We start from the raw sequence: 25424 nt of genomic DNA, 5'->3' as shown, positions 1-25424 counted from the left end.
GGGTCGCTGCCAGCTCGCTGTGCCAGCTGCGGCGATCGATATCACACGGAGAGTCAATGCCCAGGGCGCGTGTAGTCAGATCCTGACGAGCGAAACCGCCCGGGTCGCGGCCGGAAGGGCAAAGGGGCGTGCTTTGATTGGAATTACCGCGAGAGCTGTCGTTACGGCGCGGCTTGCCGGTTTCGACACGAGTGCGTGCAGTGCGGTGGCTGGCATCGCGTGTCCGAGTGCCCGGGAGCCGAGGAGGACGGGGAGCAAAAACGTAACCGCTCAGTGACGCGCGTTCCTAGGGCAAAAGGCAAAGACTAGCGGCGCTCAGGGTGTCGTGTGGCGCAAAGACGGGTGTTTCCGCGCAGGCGGCGTGTTGGCCTTCGTTGCGGTTTTTCTTTTTTTCGTTTTCGTTTTTCTGTCGGCGTGCCGTTTTGTTGGTGTTGAGTCACGGGTCGGTATTACGTTGGTGCCAGGGACGACGAGGCGAGAGGTGCTCATGGCTTTGCCACATGGCGCGGTGGGTTCCTTCCTTTCTTTATTTCGCGGGTAGCTTGTGCCACGTTCGTTTCTTTTGTGGCGCGTGGTGGTTTCGGGTCTTGAACCGTTTTTACTTGTCTTTTCGTCGGCAGGTGTCGCGGTAACGGTCGCGGAGTGCAACGTGATAAACGGACGGTACCGTTACGGCGACGATTTAGCGGCGATTGCCGCGTGCAACCAGTCGTCGGAGTCGCCGTTGCCGGCCGCGTTGGCTGCTGTGTCGTCCCCAGTCCAGGTTGAGGAGTGGGTAGACGGCTTAGCGTCACATCCTGACCGTCAGTTCGTGCAGTACATTTGCACTGGGTTGTCTCAGGGTTTTTGCATTGGCTTCCAGCGCGGCTGCCCCTTGCGGAGCACTCGACGTAACATGGGATTGGCAAACGCTAATTCCGGAGTCGTAGGACGCCTATCTGGAAGGCAAGATACGGGCGCGGCGGCTGGTTGGTCCCCGCCAGAAGATCTTGTATCCCACGTGAGCCCCTTTGGGGTGATCCCCAAGCCGCATCAGCCGGGCAAGTGGAGACTCATCGTGAACTTATCGGCGCCAGAGGGAGCCAGCGTCAACGATGGGGTGAATTCGGCGCTTGCGGGGCTGCAGTATGCCCGGCTTGAAGACGCCGCGAGGCTGGCGTTGCAGCTTGGGAACGAAGCCTTGCTAGCGAAGTTGGACCTAAAGGCGGCCTACCGGATGATTCCCGTTCATCCGGCAGACCGTCCGCTGTTGGAAGTGCAGTGGAAGGGGCACGTGGGGCTAGACGCGGCGCTGACGTTTGGGCTGCGTTCGGCGCACAAGATATTCTCCGCCGTGGCCGACGCGCTGCTCTGGGTCATGCGGGCGAAGGGGGTCTCTTGCGGCCTTCACTACCTGGACGATTTCTTGTTTTTTGGTAGAGGAGGCTTGGCCGAGAGCGCGGAGAATTTGCGGCGGGCGCTGGAAACGTGTCGGTCGCTGGGTTTGCCGGTGGCGTTGCAGAAAATTGGCGGCCCGGCTACGACGCAGGAGTTCCTCGGCATAGAATTGGATACGGTGCGCGGCGAGCTGCGCCTGTCGGCTGAGAAACTGCGACGACTGCGAGAGAAGCTCACGGAGGCGCTGCAGTCGCTTCGGTGGTCAAGAGCGTGGAAGAAACGAGAGCTCTTGTCGCTCATTGGCTTGCTTCATCACGCGGCGTCGATTATTTGCCCGGGTCGCGCGTTCGTGAGGCGATTGATCGAGCTGTCCCGCGTGCCGAGGAAGCTCCATCATAGGGTGCGTATTAGCCAGGAAGCGCGTCGCGACGTGGAGTGGTGGTTGGCATTTGCGACTCAGTGGAACGGTATTGGCTTGATGTCGGCGCTGCAATCAGGTCGGCAGCGAGCGCAGCTGCAAACAGATGCGTCGGGCTCATGGCGCTTCGGCGCGGTGCTCGTCTCTGTCACGCCGTGGCAGGGGTTTGCTGCGCGATGGACACAGGCCTGGCAGAGCTGCTCGATAGCCCCGAAGGAAATGTACCCGGTATTGGCGGCTTGTTTGCTGTCGGGAAAAGCTGGATCGGTTCTACAGTGCGGCTGAAATCGGACAAAAGCAGGGTGGTGGCTGCGTGCAATGCGGGGTCGACGCGAGACGGGGCGCTGTTGCGCTTGCTGAAGGCACTGATGATGTCGTCGGCTCAGTTCAACTGCTCGATACGCGCGGAGCATCTGCCTGGAGCCCAGAATCGAGTTGCGGACGCGTTGTCAAGAGGCGAGCTAACCCGGGGTGTGTTGCAGGAAAAACGTCTGGAACTGGTAACGCTTTCAGGAAGAATCGTGGCGGCGCTCGACGAACTGGCGACAGCGGACCCCGACTGGGGATCGCCGAGTTGGAAGTCGCTCGTCGGCGTTACATGAGCCGCGGTCTGGCCGTCGGGAAGCGTAGAGCGTACTCGTCTTCGCAGAAGACGTATCTGGAGTTCTGCGAGAGGGTTTCCCTCTCGCCGATACCTACAAGCGAACACACGTTGCGTCTGTTTGTCTCGTCGCTCGCGGAGAAGGGTCGCAAGGCTTCGACGATTAGGGCATACCCTTCGGCAGTCCGGAATCTGCATGTCGAAAGCGAAGGGGGGGATCCGACGACGCCGAGGCCACCGCAGTTGGCGTTAGTCCTGCGAGGAATCAAGCGAGAGCAGGCAGAGCAAGGGCGCAGCGGCGGGGACCAACGCTTACCAATCGACGCATCGGCGCTGAACGCGCTGCGGACAAAGTGGCGCGGGCTGACCGATCGCTACAAGGGCGCGCTGCTGTAGGCCGCCACCTGCGTCGGATTCTTCGGGTGCCTACGCACGGCCGAGTTTCTCGTGAATTCGTCGGAGGAGTTCGACGAGCGACGACACTTGATCTACGCCGACGTCGCCGAGGACGACCGCGTAAATCTGTCATGGGCTCGGATTTGAGTGAAGTTTTCGAAGACGGAACTTGGCAAAGAAGCGTTCGCGTTCCTCGGACGCGTGCGGGATGGAATGTGCCCCGTATCGTCGCTGTTACAATACCTCGCGATACGAGGGGCGGGAAAAGGCCCTCTGTTCCGGTTCCCGAACGGGGACCCTCTGACACGACGGCGATTGGTAGCCGCGATGCGGGAGGTGCTGCAAAGGCGGGGCTACGACGCCGATCGTTTTTCCGGGCACAGCCTTTGCATTGGCGCTGTAACGGCGGCGGCGCGCGTCGGATGCCCGGAAGAGAAGATCAAAGCGCTGGGCAGATGGAAAAGCAATTTGACTGGCGGGTGCAGATTTCGCAAAGGTGTCAAGTTCGCTGGGCGGGGCGGGCGTATCTAAATAAACAGTCGGCGGGGGCGTGAGCACATAGTCTGGATGGCGCCCGCGTGATCTCGGCAGGCGTAGTTGTGACTGGTTTGGGCCGGCGGCTTTGCCTTCGGGCCACCTTCCTGCCTCGGTGGCGTGCCGATCAGAGGGTGTCACGGATGCACGTAAGGCATCACGTGACGCGGCCACGCCCCCGCACCGCAAGCCCTTACGCAGGGCGAGCGAGCGACCAGGCAATAACATAATGATTCCGCGCCCTGGTGGGAGGGGCTCCCAAACGTGATGGGCCAAATTTGGAAAGTGTTTTTCTGTCCGTCGGTAACGCTCACGTCACAATCGCTCAATCACACACACAGGTGTCTTTATGACATTACATTCATTGTGATGTCATACTCTCCCGTATATTTCACAATGCTACAAAAAAAAGGTGACGTCACAGCAGATAGCAAGCCCGGATGGTGTTCAATAGTTTTCAGCATAGATATAACAGCAGTGTTATATCAATGTTTGATAACGGGCACATAACAGTGAGTTTATTAGTGACGTTTATCAAGGGAACGCAGTAAAGGAGCACGTTGGGTTTGGCGTGCTGCGAGCTTTGCTCGCAGCACGCAAACCCAACTGCGAGCTGATAATGGGCTTCGTGACACAATCACCTGGACGAGTAGCTTTGTGTCGCATTGGAGGTCAATTTGGCTAATTGTAGGGTTTTGCGGAAAATAATGCATGTCATGGTTAGTAGGGATTCTAGAATCCGTAGAAGCAATTACAATCAGTGACCTTGCCCGGTTCAGTAATGGAAACTCAGATACCGTGCTCAGGGTGTTCGGGGATCACATGATGGCTCACAAAAGGCCATCATTATCTAGTTATGGTCAGCTTTTCTATTTCTGGCAATGAATGATGTAAGCTTTGTCGCCTCAAGTTAGATGCCTCGTGGTCGCCTTTCTCTTCTAAGTGGTTTCTTGTCGTAGATTATCGTCGAACTCGCTGGCTTGTCATCGAACGGGACATCGTAGAATGAACGAACACGTGATGGTCGAGTTAATGACTGTGTTGCTGCGACTTTCTCTGTGTATATGCCTTCGCGAGCAGTCGCTGGACGATTTGGTTGATCGAAGACGTCGTTCGGATGGTCTAGGCAAAGAAGCGAGACAGAGACGAGGAAAACGAGCAAGTATCGTCGTCTTCGTTGCTCGAGGCAACACCGCGAACACGAAAAAATGGCGAAAGAAGAACAGAAGAAGGGTCCCAGAAAAATCACGGACGTCATCTATCGAGCGTCTTTGCAGCTCAATCGAGTTAAACACGAACGGCGGAGGGCCTATAAAGCTCATTTTTGCCTTCGAATTCATGAAGTAAGCAGTTCCATCAATTCCAAAGCGCTAGTTCACTTCTCGCGGACGAGAAAGATTTTTACAGCGATTCTCGTCAGGCCAGAACTCAGTCTTCGTATTCAAATTATCTCACGTATACTGTCATTGCAGGGCGAAACTGACATTATACACGTTTCAAGAAAAGGACAGAGAGAATTATATTTCTCACTGCTTCTCTGTTGAAGTCAGTCTGTCGGTTCAGCATTGAACGTTCTAGAAAATGACGTGTCATTGACGTTTTAGAGAACGTTTGAGTATGAAAACAAGATGGAATCTTGATGAGGATTCACCGATCTTTATCCTATCCTGATAGTTAGTAAGTTGTTACACTGTCTGTTGTCATAGCGGAAAATAATTGTTTTTTGTAGAGCCACAGACTTCTCCAGACCTGAGAGTAAGAACGTACGCCAGCGCCGTCATCGTCAGTGCAGCCTCTTCTGACGAGACCAGAAGTCGAATCGATCGACCGGCGACGTTTTGATGTAAAATCGTCGCAATTCGAATCAAAAGCGACGACGTCACCGGCCCAAGAATTTCGCACCGACGTCAAAGGGAAACGATACAAGTGACCTTAAGCGGCTGTCAAGGCAACGAAATGTATTGTCGATCTTCGACGAAGCGACTCAAGCAATTCAATCAGACAGTGCAAAATCTATGTTTCTCCGACGTTCGCAGTCGGGGCGAATACCACGTAACTTACGACAGCGTACTTCGCCACGATGTCGTTCCACTCGTGTTCAGCGTTAGCTACGGCGACGACAAGGTGTGTGGCTTTCTCGTTGACGATTTTATCTGAATTGGATGTACTGACCTCTTTTTGTTGTCAGGATTCACTTGATTCCAGGACAGTCCACTCTAGGTAAGGAGTGAATCGTATCAGTCATGCAAGGCAAAATTTCCAACTATGACACCGATCTCTTCACTTCCCTCTTCAAAGCTATTGAACAGGTTTGTTGTCATCTTTGGCTAATACAAGTACATGACTGCATATTTTATGTAGAAAACCTGGCACGAGACCCTACATGGGTAAAGTGGGCCCCAATGACGTCGACGGAATTGACATGGCTGATCACGCGCGCACTCACTATTGCTCTGTCAAACGGCGGACGCCGGGGCAATACAGGCCGAGGGTAGGAGAGGGGACAAGGAGGGGGAGGTTACACTATTGTGGAAATTTTGGTCAGCGCGTTTTATTTTTAAAAAGTCTATTTCTTTTAGGGCGATGCCTTTCCGGAAGTAGCTGGGGATCCGCAGGAAGTGATAGACATTATTGACGACGAAGCGGCTCCGTTTTTGAAGACGCTTGCCCGCGGTGGACGTCTTTTCGAGAGAGTAACCACTGACTTGAAGTACAAAGTATGGGAAAATACGTTGATTAATAAAATGAGCTAACCGTTTTCTCAAGGCAATGTCGCTTGGCGTCTCTACGAGACGTGCGGTTTTCCGCTCGACTTGACCCAACTCCATAGGAGAAGACTCAAGACCGAAGTCTGACTGTCAATCTAGAGCAGTATGTAGCGGCCAAAACTCTCACATATTCCTGTTAGTACCCTTGAGTGTTTGAACGAGTGAGTTGGAACCAACGTAAGCGTACACAGTCACGCCTCACATTGAAGCATTTCCAATCCAAGGTAAATAACACGTGAATATTTTTCTGCGTAGTTAAATCTTTCTGACTCTTATAAGATCTTTGTAACGGCTGCTCGATTGGATGTCTGTCCGCTTCCAGGCCCGACGGGTGCCTATTACAACTCATTAACATTCTAATGATAATGAACATACATGTTTCAAAACATAAGAGGAAGAGGGTCTCTATCTAGAAATGTGAATCTCACGTTGAATTTTTAGTCAAAATATTTGTTGGAAGCATATCGCTTTGCTCATCAAGGAAAAGACCGAAGTGTGTTACCATGACGACAAAAACTGCAGTGATTTCACCCATGCCAAGTGTTTGTTGCCCAGGTCTGTGGTGACCATGGCAACACGTGTGCACGCGTTTTTCTTCAATGCAGAACACGTCTACAAGCGATGTCAGGCATCGGCAATCCGAACACCATTTGAAGTGAGGTCTCTTATAGTGAGTGATATTCGCCACAAAAAGGTTTCTGGTGCATATAGATGGTCAAATGTATTCTTTAGTTCATATAACCAGTCTCCTATATGCTTTAGTGCATCTAAACGGTCACATGCATTCTTTAGTGAATCTTGTGAGGCTTCAGGAGTTGCTCCACTTCAACTTTACCGCCAACTTTCCGTCGCAAACGAATGCAAAAATTCTATTGCGTCCTTCCGTCGTGGAATAATAATTCTGGTCTTATTTTAGGTAAGGTGGTAGATCTGTTCAAGTGTTGCTACATTTCGAAGTCTTTTCTTCCCGTCAGTCAAGGGAAAACTCAAAGAACAAAAGAAAAACAGAAACGAAGTATTTTCAATTAATTAAACAACACTTTTTTATAGTTACTTAGGTTGCCGTAGTGCTAGTCTAGATAGCGGCAGAATTGTAGCAGTAAGGTAGTAGGGACAGCGTCCTGAGCACGACTCTGCATCAGATTTTGAAACTGTTCAGAGGTCTTAAGATCTCTTCTTCACGCGCGTTGCACAAACACAACTCAGGCGATTGAGAAACTTTATTTTTAATAAAACCCGGAAGTAAACCAAAAATTCTGAAAAGATTTTTGCACATGCGTTTTCCTTGTTTCGCTGTCCACCTGCACGGACCGCAAGGGGTCCGTACAGGCTTCGGTTGGGTGGGGGTCATCCTCCCTACTCCCCCGTCGGAGTTAGAGCCTGTTTAGTCTCCCGGCTCGGACGCCTGGGACCGGCGGCCCTCGGATGTGAGTTCCGTCGGCCTGGTTCCAGTGGGACCGCTATTGTAACCCACCTCGTCTTCCTAAGTGGGGTGGCAGTTTATCACTCGTGCCACGGGAGTAGGGGATTGAATCCCCTGCGTTCAAGCCACGTTTATCCTCTCTGGCTCAAGACTGTTGGGCCGGTTTAATTCAGTCACCACGGAGCCCAGAGGTGATTGGCGACATCCGAACGAAAACTTCAATAAACGACGGAAACTTTCTTGGAGACCTAAATAAACAGGATGTATTTCAATTTGTAATGTATACATGTGCCAACCAAAAACATTCGATTTGGAGAAATAAAAGCCTTAGAAGAAACTTTGTCACAAAGACATTATCTGAAGCTGCACATCGTTCTCTATAATAGAAAGGAAGGGAGATGCATCACTCATCGTTCTATGGAAACATAGGACGATGCATATCAACTTAGCTGTCTGATTACGCAACGGTCTATTATGTACACAAGTAGTGTTGTACGTATTGTAGTAGCATTCTGACTGTACCTTATTTGCTGATCCCGTGGCTAAAACGCATTCGCTACACGGATTAAAAGCCAAGCAGTTGATCTGGAAGAACAATACCATTTCTACCCGAAAATCATGACCATTTTCATCACCTCAACTGTGTGAGCATCGTTTCAGTGGACAGGTTTCGATGTGTTCGACAGCTGAAAGGCAAAATCGTCATAGCAAAATTGTCGTTGGATAATCGTCAAAATCGTCACGGCAAAATCGCCAAAATCGTCATGGCAAAATCGTCATGCCAAAATCGTCATGGCAAAGTCGTCATCGCAAAAGCGTCATGGAAAATCGTCATGGCAAAATTGTCATGGCAAAATCGTCATGGCAAAATTGTCAAAATCGTCATGACAAAATCGTCATGACAAAATCGTCAAAATCGTCATAGCAAAATTGTCATGGCAAAATCGTCATGGCAAAATCGTCAAAATCGTTATGGCAAAATAGCCGGGGCAAAATCGGCAAAATCGTCATGGCAAAATCGTCAAAATCGTTATGGCAAAATTGTCTTGGCAAAATCGTCATCGCAAAGTCGTCATCGCAAAAGCGTCATGGAAAAATCGTCATGGCAAAATTGTCATGGCAAAATCGTCATGACAAAATCGTCAAAATCGTCATGGCAAAATTGTCATGGCAAAATCGTCATGGCAAAATCGTCAAAATCGTTATGGCAAAATAGCCTTGTCAAAATCGGCAAAATCGTTATGGCAAAATCGCCAAAATCGTCATGGCAAAATCGTCATGGCAAAATTGTCAAAATCGTCATGACAAAATCGTCATGACAAAATCGTCAAAATCGTCATGGCAAAATTGTCATAGCAAAATCGTCATGCCAAAATCGTCAAAATCGTTATGCCAAAATAGCCTTGTCAAAATCGGCAAAATCGTTATGGCAAAATCGCCAAAATCGTCATGGCAAAATCGTCATGGCAAAATTGTCATGGCAAAATCGTCAAAATCGTTATGGCAAAATTGTTATGGCAAATCGTCAAAATCGTCAGAACCAAATTGTCAAAATCGTCATAGCAAAATCGTCATGACAAAATCGTCATGGCAAAATTGTCAAAATCGTCAAGTAAAAATCGTCATGGCAAAATCGTCACGGCAATATCTCAGGGCGAAATCGTCAAAATCGTCATGGCAAAATCGTCATGGTAAAATTGTCATTGGAAAATCGTCAAAATCGTTATGAAAAAATCGATAAAATCGTTATGGCAAAATTGACACGGCAAAATCGTCATGGCAAAGTCGTCATGGCAAAATTGTCATGAAAAAATAGCATTTGAAAAACGATTGAGCGTACGTCGTCGTCGTCGTCGTGGTACGACGACGACGGTTCTGCGTCGTTTACGCGACTGTTTCTGGCGTACGCGAAGTGCACGTCGATGGATAAGTAGATTGATTTCTGCAAATTGATTTTATTATTTGTACTAAAGCTACGAAGACTAGAGGAGCATTCAAGTGTATCTAAGGAAAAATAGTCACTATCGCCGTTATTCGTTGACTCGTTGTCGTCATCGGCGGCGACAGACGAAAAACTCAAAGGTGTATTCATCGTCGTCGTCGTCGTCGTTTCATTCGACGATGCCGAGTTTTCGGGCTTAGTCGTGTGGCGATCGTTGTCTACGATCATCCACGACCGCGACGATACGGATTTCCGCCGTCGCCGCGGTTGCCCCGTCCGCCTCGATGCGTCGAGGTCGATTGGGAGGTCGTCGTCGTCGTCGAAGACGTCGACTGTTGGCAAGATTGTCCCCCGCCCCGTCGGCCTCTTCACCAACGACGGCCTCTGTTGCCGCCACGGCCTCGCCCGCCTCCTTGTCCGTTGCCGCTTGGGCCGGACTGTGCGGTTGTGCATCCGCTTTTGACGGCGCCGTTGTTTGATTCGTTTGTCGTCGCAGACGACAGTTCGATCGACATGAGTGGCGTAGTCGTCTTTGAAGACGACGTCGGCGTCTTTGCCGCAGTCGCTTGCGGTGCCGTCGTGGTTGCGGTTGAGGTCGTCGTCGTTCCTAGTAAACGCGGCAGGCCAAGAAAACGGGTTAATAGGATAGTGACTATTTTCGTCGATGTTGATACCTTGGTATTTTTGATTTCGATTGGAAGATGATTTTCCACGTTTCGATTTCGTCGAAATTGGTATCGGCTTTCGAAAGTCGTCAATGGTTGCCGCTTCGACGTATTCGTCAGCGTCCCAATCGTCGTAGTTGTTATAGAGCGAATCGATGGCGTCAAATTGACGGCGCGTAGCTCTGCTCGCTTTCGTTTCGAAGCCGAGCTTCGACGAGCTTCGATGGCTTCGACAATTGTTCTCTTTTTTCGACGTTGCGTCATTGACGGCGACGAGTCCTCCATTTCTGCCAACGTGGGAATCGATATCCAAGTGCAGGCCATGGCCCACGCGTCATCGATTTGCCAGTCTGGCCGGAAGGATATCGTACGCTTGATATAGCGTAGCGGGTCGTTATCACCGTCGTTGTTTGTGCCGTCGTCGCCACTTTTCGACGAAGACGACGACGATGACGTCTGCTGTTGTTGTTGTTGATCATCAACGGTTGTGACGTCGATCAGTTCGTCTAGGGCATTGTCGTTTTTGCCGTCAGACGACGGTTTTGCCGTTGACGGGCCCGGAATGGGAGGATTGGCGGCATTGGCCAGCTCCTTTCCTTTCCTTTTACGTTTTAGAGTGTTTGACGACGATTTGTTGTCGTCCGCATTTGCTCTATTGGTCACGTTGTCGTCGCTCGCTTTCGTAGCGGCTCCGCCATCGTGCTCGTCGACTTTATCGTAGAGGATACCGATCAGTGATGCACTGAATTGTTTGTCCTGGTCGATTGTATCGCTCTTTTTCGAAGCCTGCTCCGCTTCTTTGCTGAGCTCTTCGATTCTGGAGGCTAAACGTCTTGCAAAGAAGGCTTTACGTTGTTCCAGTTCTTTGAGCGCTGCAGTCTCCCTACGATCGATATCACCGCATTTGTCTCTCAGGTGCGGAGATTTTGCCGACAGAGTCGTAATGTGGACGGTGAGTTGGTTGAGCACTTTGTCGCGTTCCACCGCCGCCATTCTGTAATGGTCAAAGAAAATTTTCAATTTTCCAAGTTGGGTGCGTTGGATGAGCGCATCTGCCTCCTTTTTGACCGTAGGTGACGGCAATTAGATAAGCCAGTTATTCGACTTAATGCGGAGAGCTGCCGGGCAGATACCCAGTGCTATGCATTGTTTCATGAAATCCCTGTGGTGATTCAGGCGGATCAGGTCCGCTTTAGCGAGAATCCTCAATTCCACGAGGGCTTCGTAGACGTCTCGTTTGTACTCCAAGTGTTTTTGTGTTTCCGGAATAACTGGTTGGGTTTTTGGAATCGTATACGACGCTACTGTCGCCTTCGATGAGGCGGCGCCAGAGTCGTTCGATGACGATCCATTTGTAGGCGTGGTCGGCGTCGTTTTCGACGACGTAGACGATCCAGCATCATGCGACGCTTTCTCCCTTTCTGCCGTATGGCTGAGTATAAGTGCCGTATTCGCTTTCGTGGCTTCGTTCACCGCTTCAATGAGTTTGGTGGACTTTGCCAGAGTAACGTGTAGCATTTTGCCAAATTCGCCCAACGTTGTGGTAGTCGAGAAAATGGGTTCATCGTCCTCATTTTCGCCAACGTTGTTGCCTTCGTTGTTCAACGAACTTTGCAAGGCTTTCAGGCGTTCCCTTTCCGCCCTTGCTTCGCACAATTGTTGTTCCAACTCTTGATTGCGAGCTTTAAAGAAGAGAAGAAAATGACAAAGTTCCGGGAACTATCTACTGATCAACTCACATTCGATGGAGTGAAACAGAGGTATTTGAAGATTTGTTTTCATAATTATCTTCTAACCTACGCTCCTTTTTGCCGACGCCTTCTGCTTCTTGAAGATCACTCTTCCCATTTTGGTTTACTTTTATTAAAAGAGCATTTTTGGGAAAAACTAATTTAATAGGCCAAATTTTCGGCGTAAAAAGGTTAATTTTTGGCAATTTCTTAAAGTTGAATTCTCCTTTATTTCGTACTTAGTATTTTTTATTTTTGTTTTCCATTTAAAGGGGTACTCCAACGTTTTTGCAAGTGGGGTTGGTATGATAATGGGACCTTTCGAAAGCTTTTCGCGCTAATCTTGTTGGCGTGCGTCTTTCCTATCGCGAGAAAGAGGCCAAATTCCTTCGTCGGTCGCGCTACAGCCCACGTCACTGGTTGCACGTGATATCCCGGATTAACCCAGACCCCTCTGTTTCTCCCCGTAGCGACGTTTTCGGATCGTGTCTCTCCTTCGAGTTGTAGCTAAGAGCAGGTAAAGTTGAACGATGACTGAGCACAGCTGAAACTCTTAGCCTACACGCGAATAAAGTGGACCACGCCTATTTCCACTTCCTGCGTTTTGCATGCTTTTTCTTCTTTTCCGGCTTTCATTCCAGCAATTGTTGCTGCACTACTACCCCACCATGTCTTTCACATGCGTCTAGCGGCTGTAACACGTCGCTTACCTTTCGATTTTGGACTTGATAGCTGATGGAGGAGGAGGTGGTATAACACCATACACGTACGAGCCAATAGCGACGTGTTACAGCCCCTAGACTCATGTGAAAGACATGGTGGGGTAGTAGTGCAGCAAGAATTGCAGGAGTGAAAGCCGGAAAAAGACGAAAAAGCATGCAAAACGCAGGAATTGGAAATAGGCGTGGTCCACTTTATTCGCGTGTAGGCTAAGAGTTTCAGCTGTGCTCAGTCATCGTTCAACTTTACCTGTTCTTAGCTACAACTCGAAGGAGAGACTCGATCCGAAAACGTCGCTACGGGGGAGAAACAGAGGGGTCTGGGTTAATCCGGAATATCACGTGCAACTAGTGACGTAGGCTGTAGCGCAACCGACGAAGGAATTTGGCCTCTTTCTCGCGATAGGAAAGACGCACGCCAAAAAGATTAGCGCGAAAAACTTTCGAAAGGTCCCCATTATCATACCAACTCCACTTGCAAAAACTTTGGAGTACCCCTTTAAAAGGCTTTTTCAGAGATAATCGTTTTTCAGTTATTTTGTGCCTTATTGGTTACTTGTTATGTCTTGTTGTTTTGGCTTTTTAATGTGTTGCCCTTGTTACCCGGATTAGGTTGAAGGTTGGGCTGGGCTAGGCTGTCTGTTTATGACGGTCCTTCAGCGTCTGCTGTTTTTTTTTCAAATTTAGAATTGAGGCCGTTTGGGTAGAGGGTATCCAGGGTTTTCATACATTGCCTTTCTGTTTCTAAGAGTATCTCTCTGTCTGTTAATTCTATCGGTGTGACCTTGATGTTGTCTTTGAATTACCGGTAGTTGATGTTATGTTTTTTGAAGTTTTGGTATAAGCGGGAATTTTTGGACTTGGAAGTCATTCCTATGTCTCGTAATCTTTTCTCGTAGAGCCTTTGATGTTTGTCCTACATCATGACGGTGGCAATGTTTGCACGTTATGACGTAGATTGCATTTTCTAATTTGCAGTTTATCTGTTAACTTAATTGTTGAGATTTTAATTTGGATTGACATTTTATCCAGCATTGACGTTTTTCAAATAGCATTTGTTTTGTTATTTTGGCGTCTGAGAATGGCAAATCATTACAATCTAAATGTGCAATTGTGGAACAGCGATATTCATTTCAAACAAAGAAGAACAGCAGCGGATTAATAATTTGCTTCTAGTTAGGCCTAAGTCTCATGGTCAAACAGATTGCAGCTAGATGTGGCGGATGAAAAAACAATCAGTTGAACAGTTAGCACAAAATTTTGGTTCATGGAAATTATTACAATCAACGGTAGTGATTTTCCAGATATCGGTTATAGAGAGCGCGTCGAGGATTGCATAGCAGTATAATCGCAATTCAGGTATTATTGTCTTCCAAGTGATGAGGGCAAACGCGTCAGTTGAAATTTAGTCGCATCCAAATTTTCCAGCTTCTTCAACTATAGTGGTACATTCAAACCCGGTTGATGTCAACTCGGATAATGGAAACTTTCGGATAATGTTAACAGTTTCCAAAATACAGTCTCTACTAGTGTATTTTTAGTCGCTTTATGAAAACTGCTGATCGGTTATTGTCAAAATTTTTCGTACGAGCAGTCGTCAAATTCTTTTGGTGAAGTGTGATTTTTCTGCCGTGAGGCCCGCAACTACTGTACTTGATCCCGTTCTAGCCTTGCGTGCTAGGCCACATGTACATAAGAGGCTATGGCCAGGCTTTCTCTGTAGTAAAGCGCGTTAGCACCTCACTCCGGAGAGAGGCGCTAAAGCGCGCTTTACTACGAGGAGCGTGCACGCGTGGATAGTCCCGTGCTTATTTGTGCTAGTTTGCCAGCTTCGAAATGAGTCATCGTGAACTGACTTTGAAGGAGAAAATTGCCATAATCAGGGAATGTCAGAACCCTGGCAAAACATAGGTAGCTGTTTCCAAGCAGTTTAGTGTCAGCAAATTAACAGTGTCCAAGATCATGAAAAGGAGAGAGGATCTACTGGCAAAGTACACAACTGGCAGAGGCTGCAGAACCTCTCAGAAATGACAACAAGATGGGAAGTGACCCGACGTTCAAGAGGCTCTTGCCTTATGGCTAGAGCGCGAACATCTCGGGTCCTGTTCTGAAAGAGAAAGCGACGTCATTAGCGGCCAAAATGGGTGAAGATTTCACTCCATGTGACAGTTGGCTTTCTCGTTAGAAAAAGAGACGCGGCATTGTTTGTTGAAGGGAGCACGGGGAGATTCGGTCTGCTGATAAAGAAGGAGCGCAGCGTTGGATAGAAGAAACGTTGCCGACAATTTTTTCTGTTTTTGATCCCGAAGATGTCTACAATCCCGATGAAACAGGCCTCTACTTTCGCGGTCTTCCTGATCGAGGCCACACTGTTTCGTCAAAGAAATTGTCTGGCATGAAAATAGCAGAGGAGCGAATCACAGTGCTCGCTTGCTGCAATATGAGTAGAACAGACAAGCGTCCTCTTCTTGTAATTAGGAAATCTAAGACCCCGTTGCTTTAAGAACATAAAAACGTCGCCTGTCGTTTACAAAAACTCGGCCAGGAGCTAGATGACTTTCTGCATAATCACCGATTGGCTGAAAGACGTCAACAGAGAAATTTGTCGTTCAGGTCGCCACATCTTTTTGCTTGTTCACAACTGTTCAGCCCATCCAAAACTTGAGCTCTCTAACATCAAATATGAGTTCCTGCCACCGCACACGACGTCCCTCATTCAGCCTCTTGACCATGGCATTGTTATAAATTTCAAGGGATTCTACAGGTCAAAGCTTTGTTGCCGAATTAAACTATCGAATTTTTAGCCAAACTAGAAAAATCCTTAACCAGCGACTTTCTGCAGAAAATCATTCGTTAGATCACGGTTAAAATATAAATTTAATTTCATGTTTTTTACTAGGCATAATATAACGAGGACATAATCATTGGCGCTTCTCGCTCTCCTCTTTGCTTCCCTGCCGAGATAATTCCGTAGTTGGATTGTAAAGCACACGAATAAATTACTGGGACTGAGGAGTTATTCTGTTGCCTGTGCTAGAGGATTTCCGTTTCTTTATGCCAAGCAGCGATCGCCGAACCATGAAGAACTTGAAGCGCAATTAGACTGCTATTAACAACTGCTTTCTGAGACACTTATAAACTTTTGAATTTGCTGTCATATTCCCTATTGAATTCCTCCTCTTCGAATTACCTAGCCATTTGCTACTTCCTCCCTCTTTCTAGTTGCATCGCGCGAATTCGCTTTATGCGCGCTTGTTTTCGGCGGCGTCGCTTTTAAGCGCTCGTCAATGCTGAAGATTCTGTACAAAACAATTTATTGTTATACTGTATCTATATAGCTATTCTTTGTCTTACAGTCAAAGCTCTGATAGTGGACATTCTAAATAGTGGACACCTCTGAACAGTGGACACTGACCAAAGTCCCGGTTGACTTTTAATACTTTTCAGTACATTGGGACCTCTGATAGTGGACACTAAGCTTTCTGAAGCAGATGTTTTATTCTTGTCTAATGCCATCTGTAGCTCAACTCGCTCGCTCTGCTGTAGTCGTCCGCGCTGCTGTAGTCGTCGGCGCTGCTGTAGTCGTGACTCGTCCGCGCTGCTGTAGTCGTCCGCGACGCCGTTATCAGCTCGAGGACGTAAAGCTATACTTGGAGTCCAAACATTGTCTAGAAGGAGCCCAAGACGTCGGTTTCGTCATTGATAGCGTCGTTGCTTGCCGCAGACGTTTCCAGAGGCAAACAACCGTAGACGAATTTATGGTGTAGCTAGAGATTTATCAAAATAAAGGCGAACCTCTTAGAGTGGACAACCTCCCCATAGTGGACACTGGCGCCTGGCCCGAGAGTGTCCACTACTTAGAGGTTTGACTGTACTTCCTCTTCCCGCCTCGCCAATCGCGCGAGTCGCTTTTTAGCCAGTCTACGTCGCTTCTCGGCTGCCTCAAGTTCCGTTTGTAACCGAACGAGAAGGCGGTTACCTGTATTCAACTTGGGAGTCTAAAAAGTCGGTGATGGGTCAAGTCATCTTCTCGATAGAATAACCGTCATTCTTTTGATGCCATCTTATTCATTCTCGTACAGTAGTTGAGGCAATGAAAAAGAGAAATTAATTAACTAATTAATTAATTAATTAATTAATTAAGGCCTTATCTTTAGAGACATACTCTTTTGAGAATTTTTCTTCTTTTGAACATTTTGTGCTCCCTCACGTGCTCGCGAAACTCTACATACAAATCCTCCTGGTGTACAAGAAACCTAACGTTACATTTCCTATCTCTTTCGGACCCGACGACTTTGGGCTAAGCTGTAACCTAGCAACACGTTTCTCAACAAATTTCCAGCAAAAATCAAATTAAATGTCACCAATTCCCTACTGATTAAATTTTGTTCCAAATTGCCAATATTTATGTAGACATGCTGAACGTGCGGATCCGTGAAGACTATCGTATTCGAAGTTCGTCAACTTTTGCCGACTCAGGTACGGTAATGCGAAACCGGCTTCCACTTTATCGAACCTCTCGTCAGTGGAGAATTTAGTTTTTCACCTCACGCAGACGGCAGGGGTACCATAGCTACGGTAGTTAGTAGCCAACGACATACATAATTCGACATATACAGTGTATATAATTTTAATTTTCATGCAACTGTCTTCTCAATAAATGCCATTATTTTCTTTTGTACTTTTTACACATTTTACATTAGAGAATACTATTCTCAGCGAGCTAGCCTTTACCTTAGAAAAAGGCTCTTCTTCCTTTATAAAGCTGACTGACTTCATAAGCCCGGGTTTAGGATTTTAAAACTGTTTTTAAAATGGCAATGAATGAGATCAATAATTTACCTGGTAACGTCATCGTTAAATTCATAATTTGACAAATACTCAATAAATATGTTTCGTACTAAAACCAGGGTAGGAGTTTATCGTCGGCTATTCCTCTTCAGGGCTCGTGGTCGTCAGGCAAATTATCAGTAGCTGTCGAAGTGCCAGAAAATTTTCTCCGCCCAACTCGTCAATCGTCTTGAAACTTAAAGTTGGTGCACTTCATTCTGCTGTGAAATGTAGCCAGGCTGCTTAGGGAATCAATCCATACCAGTCGAAAATCATCGTTTTTGAAAAAGGAAGGCAAAATTGATTCCTACACTGATCATTGCATAAACGATCTGAATTGGTCATCTTAAAGAGTGATTTTGAAGAGTTTTTTCAAATATTTTCGCTAGGTTGAAGAGACGGAAGACTTTTTGAATCTGGTGCTGCGCGACGAAAGATTTTATGACGTCTGGCACATTACAAGTTGGTTAAACTGCTTAGGTGGAGGAAGTCCTGGAGTATAACCTTAAAATCGCCATTTACAAGAAAAAGTTCCCGCTGATCGAAAGATCAGAAGATCTTCTGATGAAAACGAGGGACTGCCTGAACATCGTCTCTGCGATTAAGCTTTCGCCTCGCTTGAAGGTTTGACCACTTCAAGTGTTTATTTAATATTATTCTGACTCTGTTTTAGGATTTTGAATACGCTATCCCTCTCGAAACCCGACTGAATGTCGTAAAGTCGGTGTTTGACTCGCTGCTGGACGTCCAGCGAGTTTGGATTTCGTTGGACCGACTGTTCAGCGAAACGTCCGACGTTCGGAATCTTCAAAATAAAAATTTCTAATTTCGCTGGTAAACCATACGAGACTCGTCTTTTCGACTCAAGACATTATTTTTCGTTGTAGCATAAGCCATGAGTTTCTCGACTTAAAGCACACTTTCCTTTCCGACGGCGCCGACAACACCTTAGCAAGTCGCACGACAAAGACGCCAATGTCCTTTCCGTCGCTAATCTTCACAAGCAAATTCAGGTTAGCTTTGTCCAATATGAGGAGGTTCTCGCAGATGTTCGCAAAAAAAAAGAGATCGAGTCAGCGAAAATTACACAAAACGGGAGACCGCGCCCACGATTTCATACTACTAAGAGCGGCGCCATCTTGGATGACTTCAGGAGAAATTGTCCCAGGACAAATTGTCCCCAGGACAAATTTTCCAAGGACAAATTGTCCTCAGGAAAATTGTCCCCAGGACCAATTGCCCCATGGGACAAATTGTAGCAGGACAAATTGTCCTCAGGAAAATTGTCCCCAGGACCAATTGCCCCATGGGACAAATTGTAGCAGGACAAATTGTCCCCAGAACTAATTGTCCTCAGGACAAATTGTCCTCAGGACCAATTGCCCCATGGGACAAATTGTAGCAGGACAAATTGTCCCCAGGACTAATTGTCCTCAGGACAAATTGTCCCCAGGACAAATTGCCCCATGGGACAAACTGTAGGAGGACAAATTGTCCCCAGGACTAATTTTCCTCAGGACAAATTGTCCCAGGGAGAAATTGTCCCAAGACAAATTGTCCCAGGACAATTTTTTCCAGAACAATTGTCCCCAGGACAAATTGTCTCAGGACAAATTGTCACCAAGACAATTTAAAAATTGTCCCGGGACGAATTGTCAGAGGAGAAATTGTCCCAGGACAAATTGTCAGAGGACAAATTGTCCCAGGACATATTGTCCCTAGGACAAATTGTCCCAAGGACAATTTTAAAATTGTCCCAGGACAAATTCTCCCAGGACAAATTGTCACCAAGACTATTTAAAAATTGTCCCAGGACAAATTGTCAGAGGAGAAATTGTCCCAGGACAAATTATCAGAGGACAAATTGTCCCAGGACATATTGTCCCTAGGACAAATTGCCCAAGAACAATTTTAAAATTGTTCCAGGACAAATTGTCCCAGGACTTATTGTCCGAGGACAAATTGTCCCCAGGACAAATTGTCCTAGGATAAATTGTCCCCAGGACAAATTGTCCCCAGTAAAAATTGTCCCCAGGACAATTTTGAAATTGTCCCAGGACGAATTGTTCCCAGGACAAATTGTCCTACGACAAATTGTCCTCAGCGAGGAGAAATTGCTCCAGACAAAAAATCAGTCGCCAAATGCTTTGCGGATTACTCAAGGATCGAAGATTTTTGTACTCGTTGAAGTCGAAAGGTGGCTGTAGCTCCCACGTCTGTTTCACTGCGGCAGTTACTCTACTGCGTGACGCCCGGATAACTTCCTGATAACGCTTGATAGCACACGTTCGTCGACGCGATTTCTTTTCTTTATTTGAGTTTCCGTCTTTCAAATAATTTTAGGAGACTATTATTGGTCAGTTAAAAGCACTTTAAGAACGATTCGGCATGTTTTTGTGAGAAAACAGTAAGTTTTGGGTCCGTAAAGTCGCCATGTCACTGAAGTAGTTTGCCTCTTTTCCAGAATTTGGGTAATAGGCAAATTAGTGCCAAATTTAATTTTCTTCTAAAAGTTCTTAAGATCAAACCGGCACACTTTTTTTCGTAACGCCAGACAAGAATTTTTTCACTATATGTACGGGTCTAAGTTTAGGATGCCTTTAACGCGGAAGTACGCCATTCAAATAAATGAGCATCGCCAATATCTTCTTTTCCTTTGCCGAATTTCGCAAAACTGCTTTCGAGACGGTCCAGACGTCAGTATTCGTGCCACGATCACGCAGAAGCAATTCAAGGCGCTTTCGATATCGATGTCGCGACAGATCAAGCGGAGCTACACCCTCCCAGCGTATGCGAACAATGTTGGATAATCGCGAAGCCCTGGAAAACTTCCAAAAGGACTCTACGACTGTATCACCCGATCCAGAAGGCTGTTTTCTTGGGAAGATCAAGTGAGCGGCGGTTCCTGTTTTGCATGCGAAGCGCGCTGCGAAATGCAAAGGGTGGACGTCCATCGCCTAAGCGGGCAAAGGCTTTGCGCCGACCTAAGAAAAACAGCGTGGAATCTCTAGAACGCTTTCTCCACTATATGGCTCCGCCCTCCTTCAAACGACCGCAAGTTCTGTATCTCGATCTTGTTCTCGATTACAACCATTCGCATTCTTTGGCGATTCTTTTTTTCCCTGAGTGCCAAAACGTTGTGGGCAGACTTTTCGCCTTAGAGTGCCAGCGTCTCGCCTGCCTCAATTGCTTGACAAAGCAATATCGCTATGCATTACCGGGATGCAATTGGATTGGTCCAACAAGAAACTGCGAGCAACTATTACTGGATGGAAACTCTTTGTCTAGCGTCGAAGACGGGCTATTTAAAAGAGTTCACGGACTGGCAAAAACGAGCTTCCGATCATTGGAGGTGCATATATACAGAAATTTTGAAATTCTGCTTTGATGACTCACTTTTCATTTTAATAGATGCGTTGTCCTTATGGCTGTAAAAACATTTTCACTCTCAAACAATTTGAGAGCCATTTGTGCCAGGAGGAGGAGAACCGTGACAGAACTTTATGTTCACTTGCCCCTCCCACTCTTCTGCAATGCACTCCGCGTGCAGCAACGCTTGCAGACGTAATGCAAAGGAGCGTAGTAACGACTACGATGGTGGAGAAATAAACAGCGGCCTATGTAGTGCAAAGAATGATTCGGCCGTCAACCGCAAAAGTGTTCGGCAGAGAACATCTGTTCTTAAAAGAGATTGTGCTGCCGTTAGCGGAAGAGACGCAGAAGACTTGAGCTGTCGCGCGCAAAAGAGTCATGAAGTGGCTCGCTTGGCAAAAGAAGACCGCCGCCTTTTGCTAAGAGATTCTGGCCTTTTGGTGCTTTCAAACAACGTCCTTGCTCCAAGAACTGGCCTGGCCCTTAAGGCCGAGCTAGCATTGCCGTGGAATAAACTGTGGATACTAAGAAGGATACTTCGCAAGATTCAAAAGCGTATTTTCGTGTTTGATACAGTTAAAAACAGATGGATCAAGAGTTGAGGGCGTTAGGCGTAATGGCGAGCGGCAGGATAGGATAGAGAAATCGTAAAAGATTGGGTTTCCGGCGACATCATTGCTGAGATGGCACCTTTCAGTTTTAAGGCTAGATCTGCGACAATGCGGAAGCCTGCAGCGTGTGATCGCCTTGATCTGTGAGAACGACTTTTGACAGCTTTGGATCACTTGGAGAAGTAATATAACACTTGAACACTAAGCATGACTATTATGCCATATTTTTTTATAGCAAAGATAGGTTGATTTGGCATGTTGCATCCCAAAAGACGTAGGTAAAAGTTGGAGGCGATCATGGAGTCGGATCTTTCAACTTTTCATTTCAAGTGAAAAACGTCCTTTATGTTAACTCCGTATGCAACACGTATCCGATCTGCTGCTTTGAGGCAGCCGATTGTGTTACAAATGTAAACGTCGTTCATGGTCGACACCAAGAAGAAACGGTAGAAATAACTTTGTTTAAATGTCGGTCAGCAACATTTTTAAGTGGAAGCACTGATCTTATGTTATTACGTGGTGAAAAAGCTTGGAATTTTTTGTCTTCGGAGACTACCAGTTTCCCTTAAGAGTGTATGAAATATCTGGACTTCTAGTAAACATGCAACGGTTTTTAAAAAGAAGTCAATTTGTGCTCTAAGCACCTATCAATGTAGGACCTCGTCCGTGCCTGTGGTGCAACGCCACTAAAGACGACATTCAAGTGTCATTGAAGAGAAGAGGTCAAAGCCACCATCCGTGTCTTGCGACGCTGCGGGAAACTGTTTAAGTTCTAATTTGAGAGATTCTTCTTTAGCAGAAAGTTAAAGATGCCAGGATCAACAACCGATCGATTGCTGGACGGTAGGAATTCCACATTTTCTCTACCACAAAACATTGAAGATTGTCGCAACGCTTCTGTGTTAGGACGGACAAGAAACAAACCAGTGTCTCCGAGACGAGTGTGATAGGTATTTTCATTCTTGCTAACGAAAATGTCCAAAATGAATTTAAGAGCCCTATAATGAAAACTCCGATAAACCAATCGATCAAGATGAGATAGATGCCTGCATTGCACTGAACGAAGCTCCAACTTGCTCAGCAGGGAAGACACTCCACCCACCATGCTCGTACGATCTCGATAAGATAAACCTTTCGAAACACGGAGATCCCTTCTCAATCCGATTTAAGCGATTTGTAACGCGAGCTGACAATTGTTCCAAATCACTGCTTTATAATCCATATCAGGTTGAATGACCGACTTTACCAGAGCTAGTCTGGCGGCAGTGTTCAGAAAACGATAACATCGATAAAGTACACCAATTTTTCGACGTCGTAGATTTGTAAGACTTATAGATTTTAGCTTACTGACATGATTGGACAATCAAGAGTGCGATTAGCCAATACTTTGCTTCCCCGAACGCGTTGTAAGAGCAACAATACAACTAACGTCTTTGACTTACGATAATCCATGTAGGCTCGTTTAGAGACTTCACGAGGAAGTCTTGGGCCGCTTCTTTAATAATTTAACTGTTCCCTTATTGACATAGGACAAAAAGCACAGGATTTCTACCCTGCGTCGATCGAAAACGTGTACGCTCATCCTACATTCGTATGACTGTTAGATTTTAGCCTACTTACTTGCTCTATATTAGCTTATTGACATGACTGGACAATCAGGAGCGCGATTAGCCAATACCTTGCCTCCCCGGACGCGTTGTTAGAGTAACAATACCATTAAGGTCTTTCACTTACGATAATCCATGTAGACTCGTGTAGGGACTTCACGAGAAAGTCTTGTGCCGCTTTGTTAATGACATTCCTGTTTCCTTTCTCATTCACATTCTTGCCGTCCATCGGGCAGACATAGGACGCGAAACTTAAAATTTCTTCCTTGCGTAGATGGAAGACGTTGACGCTTATCGTAGATTCATGTGATGTTTTCGACGGAATTAATGTACCTTTATGTTTTTCTGACAAAACTTTGTCTGTGAACGCCTTCAAAGCATACGGTCTAGCTCTCTTTCGAGGCAAACCCAAAACTGTCCCATTATGTCCTTTCGGTCGCTCTCTTTTGACAACTTTTGCTGGCCACATCAGTCTTAAAAATAATCATGACGTAACTACATGTCATACAAATTTGAAGTGAGTCATACACGTACTTACCGTGTTATCGCTCTCGCGATCGCTATCTGTTTCACCATCACGTCTTTGGCGTGCATCCTCATTTGCCAAGTTCAAAGATGGAACGTCCTTTCCATCCTTTTCGTCAGACAGCAATTGCTGCCTGTCGATAAATTGATTTTATTTGATTATTATTTACTTGCACTATATCAATTTATCATACCTTCACGGAATTGAACGTCTTCAGACGTATCAAGCAATGTGGCATAGTGTTCTCTAGCCCATATGCTTACAAGATCCTTAAGCAGACTGGTTCTTTCTACATACTGCGTTATCCTGACCTCAGAGCACAGTTCTTCAAGCTTTCACCCTATCTTCTTTGCCTTTGCGTACTTCTCGTGTGATGACAGCTGCGTAAGAGGACAATCATTGTCTTCAGTTATACATATCTGCTTCATATAAATTGTTTTATTCTACACTAGACAAAGAAAAGTATTTTTCTTACCTCAAATGCTGAATCTGCTGCCGGTACATGACGCTGGTGAAAATAAACTTTTATGTATTGAATGGTCCATTTTCTAGCGATGAGGGCTGTAGTAAACATACAAATTTTCAGTTTTGCTTCTGCAGCAAAGAGATGACGACAGCGCAACATGAATTGCTTGAAAAAACTGATGTTGCAACAATTTTCTTTTGGATGAACTTCCAGAATTCTGTCTGGATGTAAAGAACCTGAACCAGCTCGTCGCTGACCACATGTGCATGAACCTAACAATATTGCCTCATTTAGTAAAGTTTTAAAATTTTCTTTAAAACGTAACGCATGAATGGGTACCTTTTTATGCTCTCTCAGTTGCAGAATTACGCGGTCAAATGAAAACGGTGTCAAATGTTGAGCGTAGCCTTTTTTAACAGTAGAAACTACGACGCAACAGGGAGTTTTTCCGTCGCCTCACTGTTAAGACGATCCAGTTGTTTTTGGCACATTATGTGCAATAGCAGCGAAAGTCACAAAAGCAAAAAATTTCTTTACGCTTTGATATTTTCCTTTCTTCTTTGCTACTAATTGCTTATCGATGTTGGACAAGAGTTTTCATCGTTTCCGATGTTTGTCTCCTTCTTCCTTCTTCAATCAAAAAAGCGATTACATACCTTTTTCATTATTCGTGTTTTGCGACGAAACGACGCGATGAATCTTCTTCAACTTTTCCATTAGCTACTACAGTACCAGTAAAGTACCAATGTATTCATCGTTTCGATTTTTTCCATACCTCTCAGTTTTGTCGAAAAGCTCTTATTCACAAGAATTGTGAAATCGCGTAGCGTGCGCTAGCGCAAGACGTATGTCGTAAAAAGAATCTCTTTCTCCTTTTTGTCAAGGGCGTAAAATTTTACCCTAGAATGCCATACATTTGTGATGGTGACAACGTTTCCTGCGTTTGGGAGGCAGGAAACACTCACGATTCCAATGCCGTGGCTGTCTTCGTCAATCAGGCTAACGAAATCGTTATGAGCCGGCCACTTGAAAGCACCGATAGCTAGAATTCTTGGTCCTCTGCGCGACAGAGTCGTTGAGGCAAAAGGGTTCGTCTTTTTGTAGTTTGCTCGGCAGTCCTAAATCCAGCCATTATTATATCAGGTTTTTTATTACCTGTCCCTTGCAATAAATCCCGCTGCTGGTCCGATCGTGTGGCGGAAGCAGTCGTGATGGTGTTTTTAGAAGGCGACGTCTTAAAGCGACTTAGAGACTTTGTAAAAATAACCTATAAATAATGTGTATATAAATGATGTAATATATACATATGAATATTATAATATTTTTTCAGGGACAATTTCTGTTGCAAAGTGAATGGCTTTTAAAAGCCGTGGTTTGGCTTTTAGAAAAACCAAGGTTTTGCTTTCAGAAAAGCCGGGGTTACCTACTTTTAATCAGTC

The 25424-nt window shown here is 46.2% G+C and overlaps 1 protein-coding gene across 1 annotated transcript; it reads left to right on the top strand.

Annotated features, from left to right (window-relative positions):
• The first annotated feature begins 895 nt into the window (after positions 1–895).
• LOC136196889 (uncharacterized) lies at positions 896–2080 on the top strand. Its single transcript, XM_065986552.1, has one exon. It carries the CDS (start codon positions 896–898, stop codon positions 2078–2080), a length of 1185 nt encoding a protein of 394 aa, XP_065842624.1.
• The last annotated feature ends 23344 nt before the right edge of the window (positions 2081–25424 follow it).

Source organism: Oscarella lobularis, chromosome 16 (assembly GCF_947507565.1).
Source record: "Oscarella lobularis chromosome 16, ooOscLobu1.1, whole genome shotgun sequence".
NCBI lineage: Eukaryota > Metazoa > Porifera > Homoscleromorpha > Homosclerophorida > Oscarellidae > Oscarella > Oscarella lobularis.
Note: the sequence above shows the minus strand (reverse complement) of the source record. Positions and strands in the feature narration are given on the sequence as shown.

Bases quoted from the DNA above. Each gene is read 5' to 3' on its own strand.
- LOC136196889 (XM_065986552.1), top strand. From the start codon at position 896: ATGGGATTGGCAAACGCTAATTCCGGAGTCGTAGGACGCCTATCTGGA.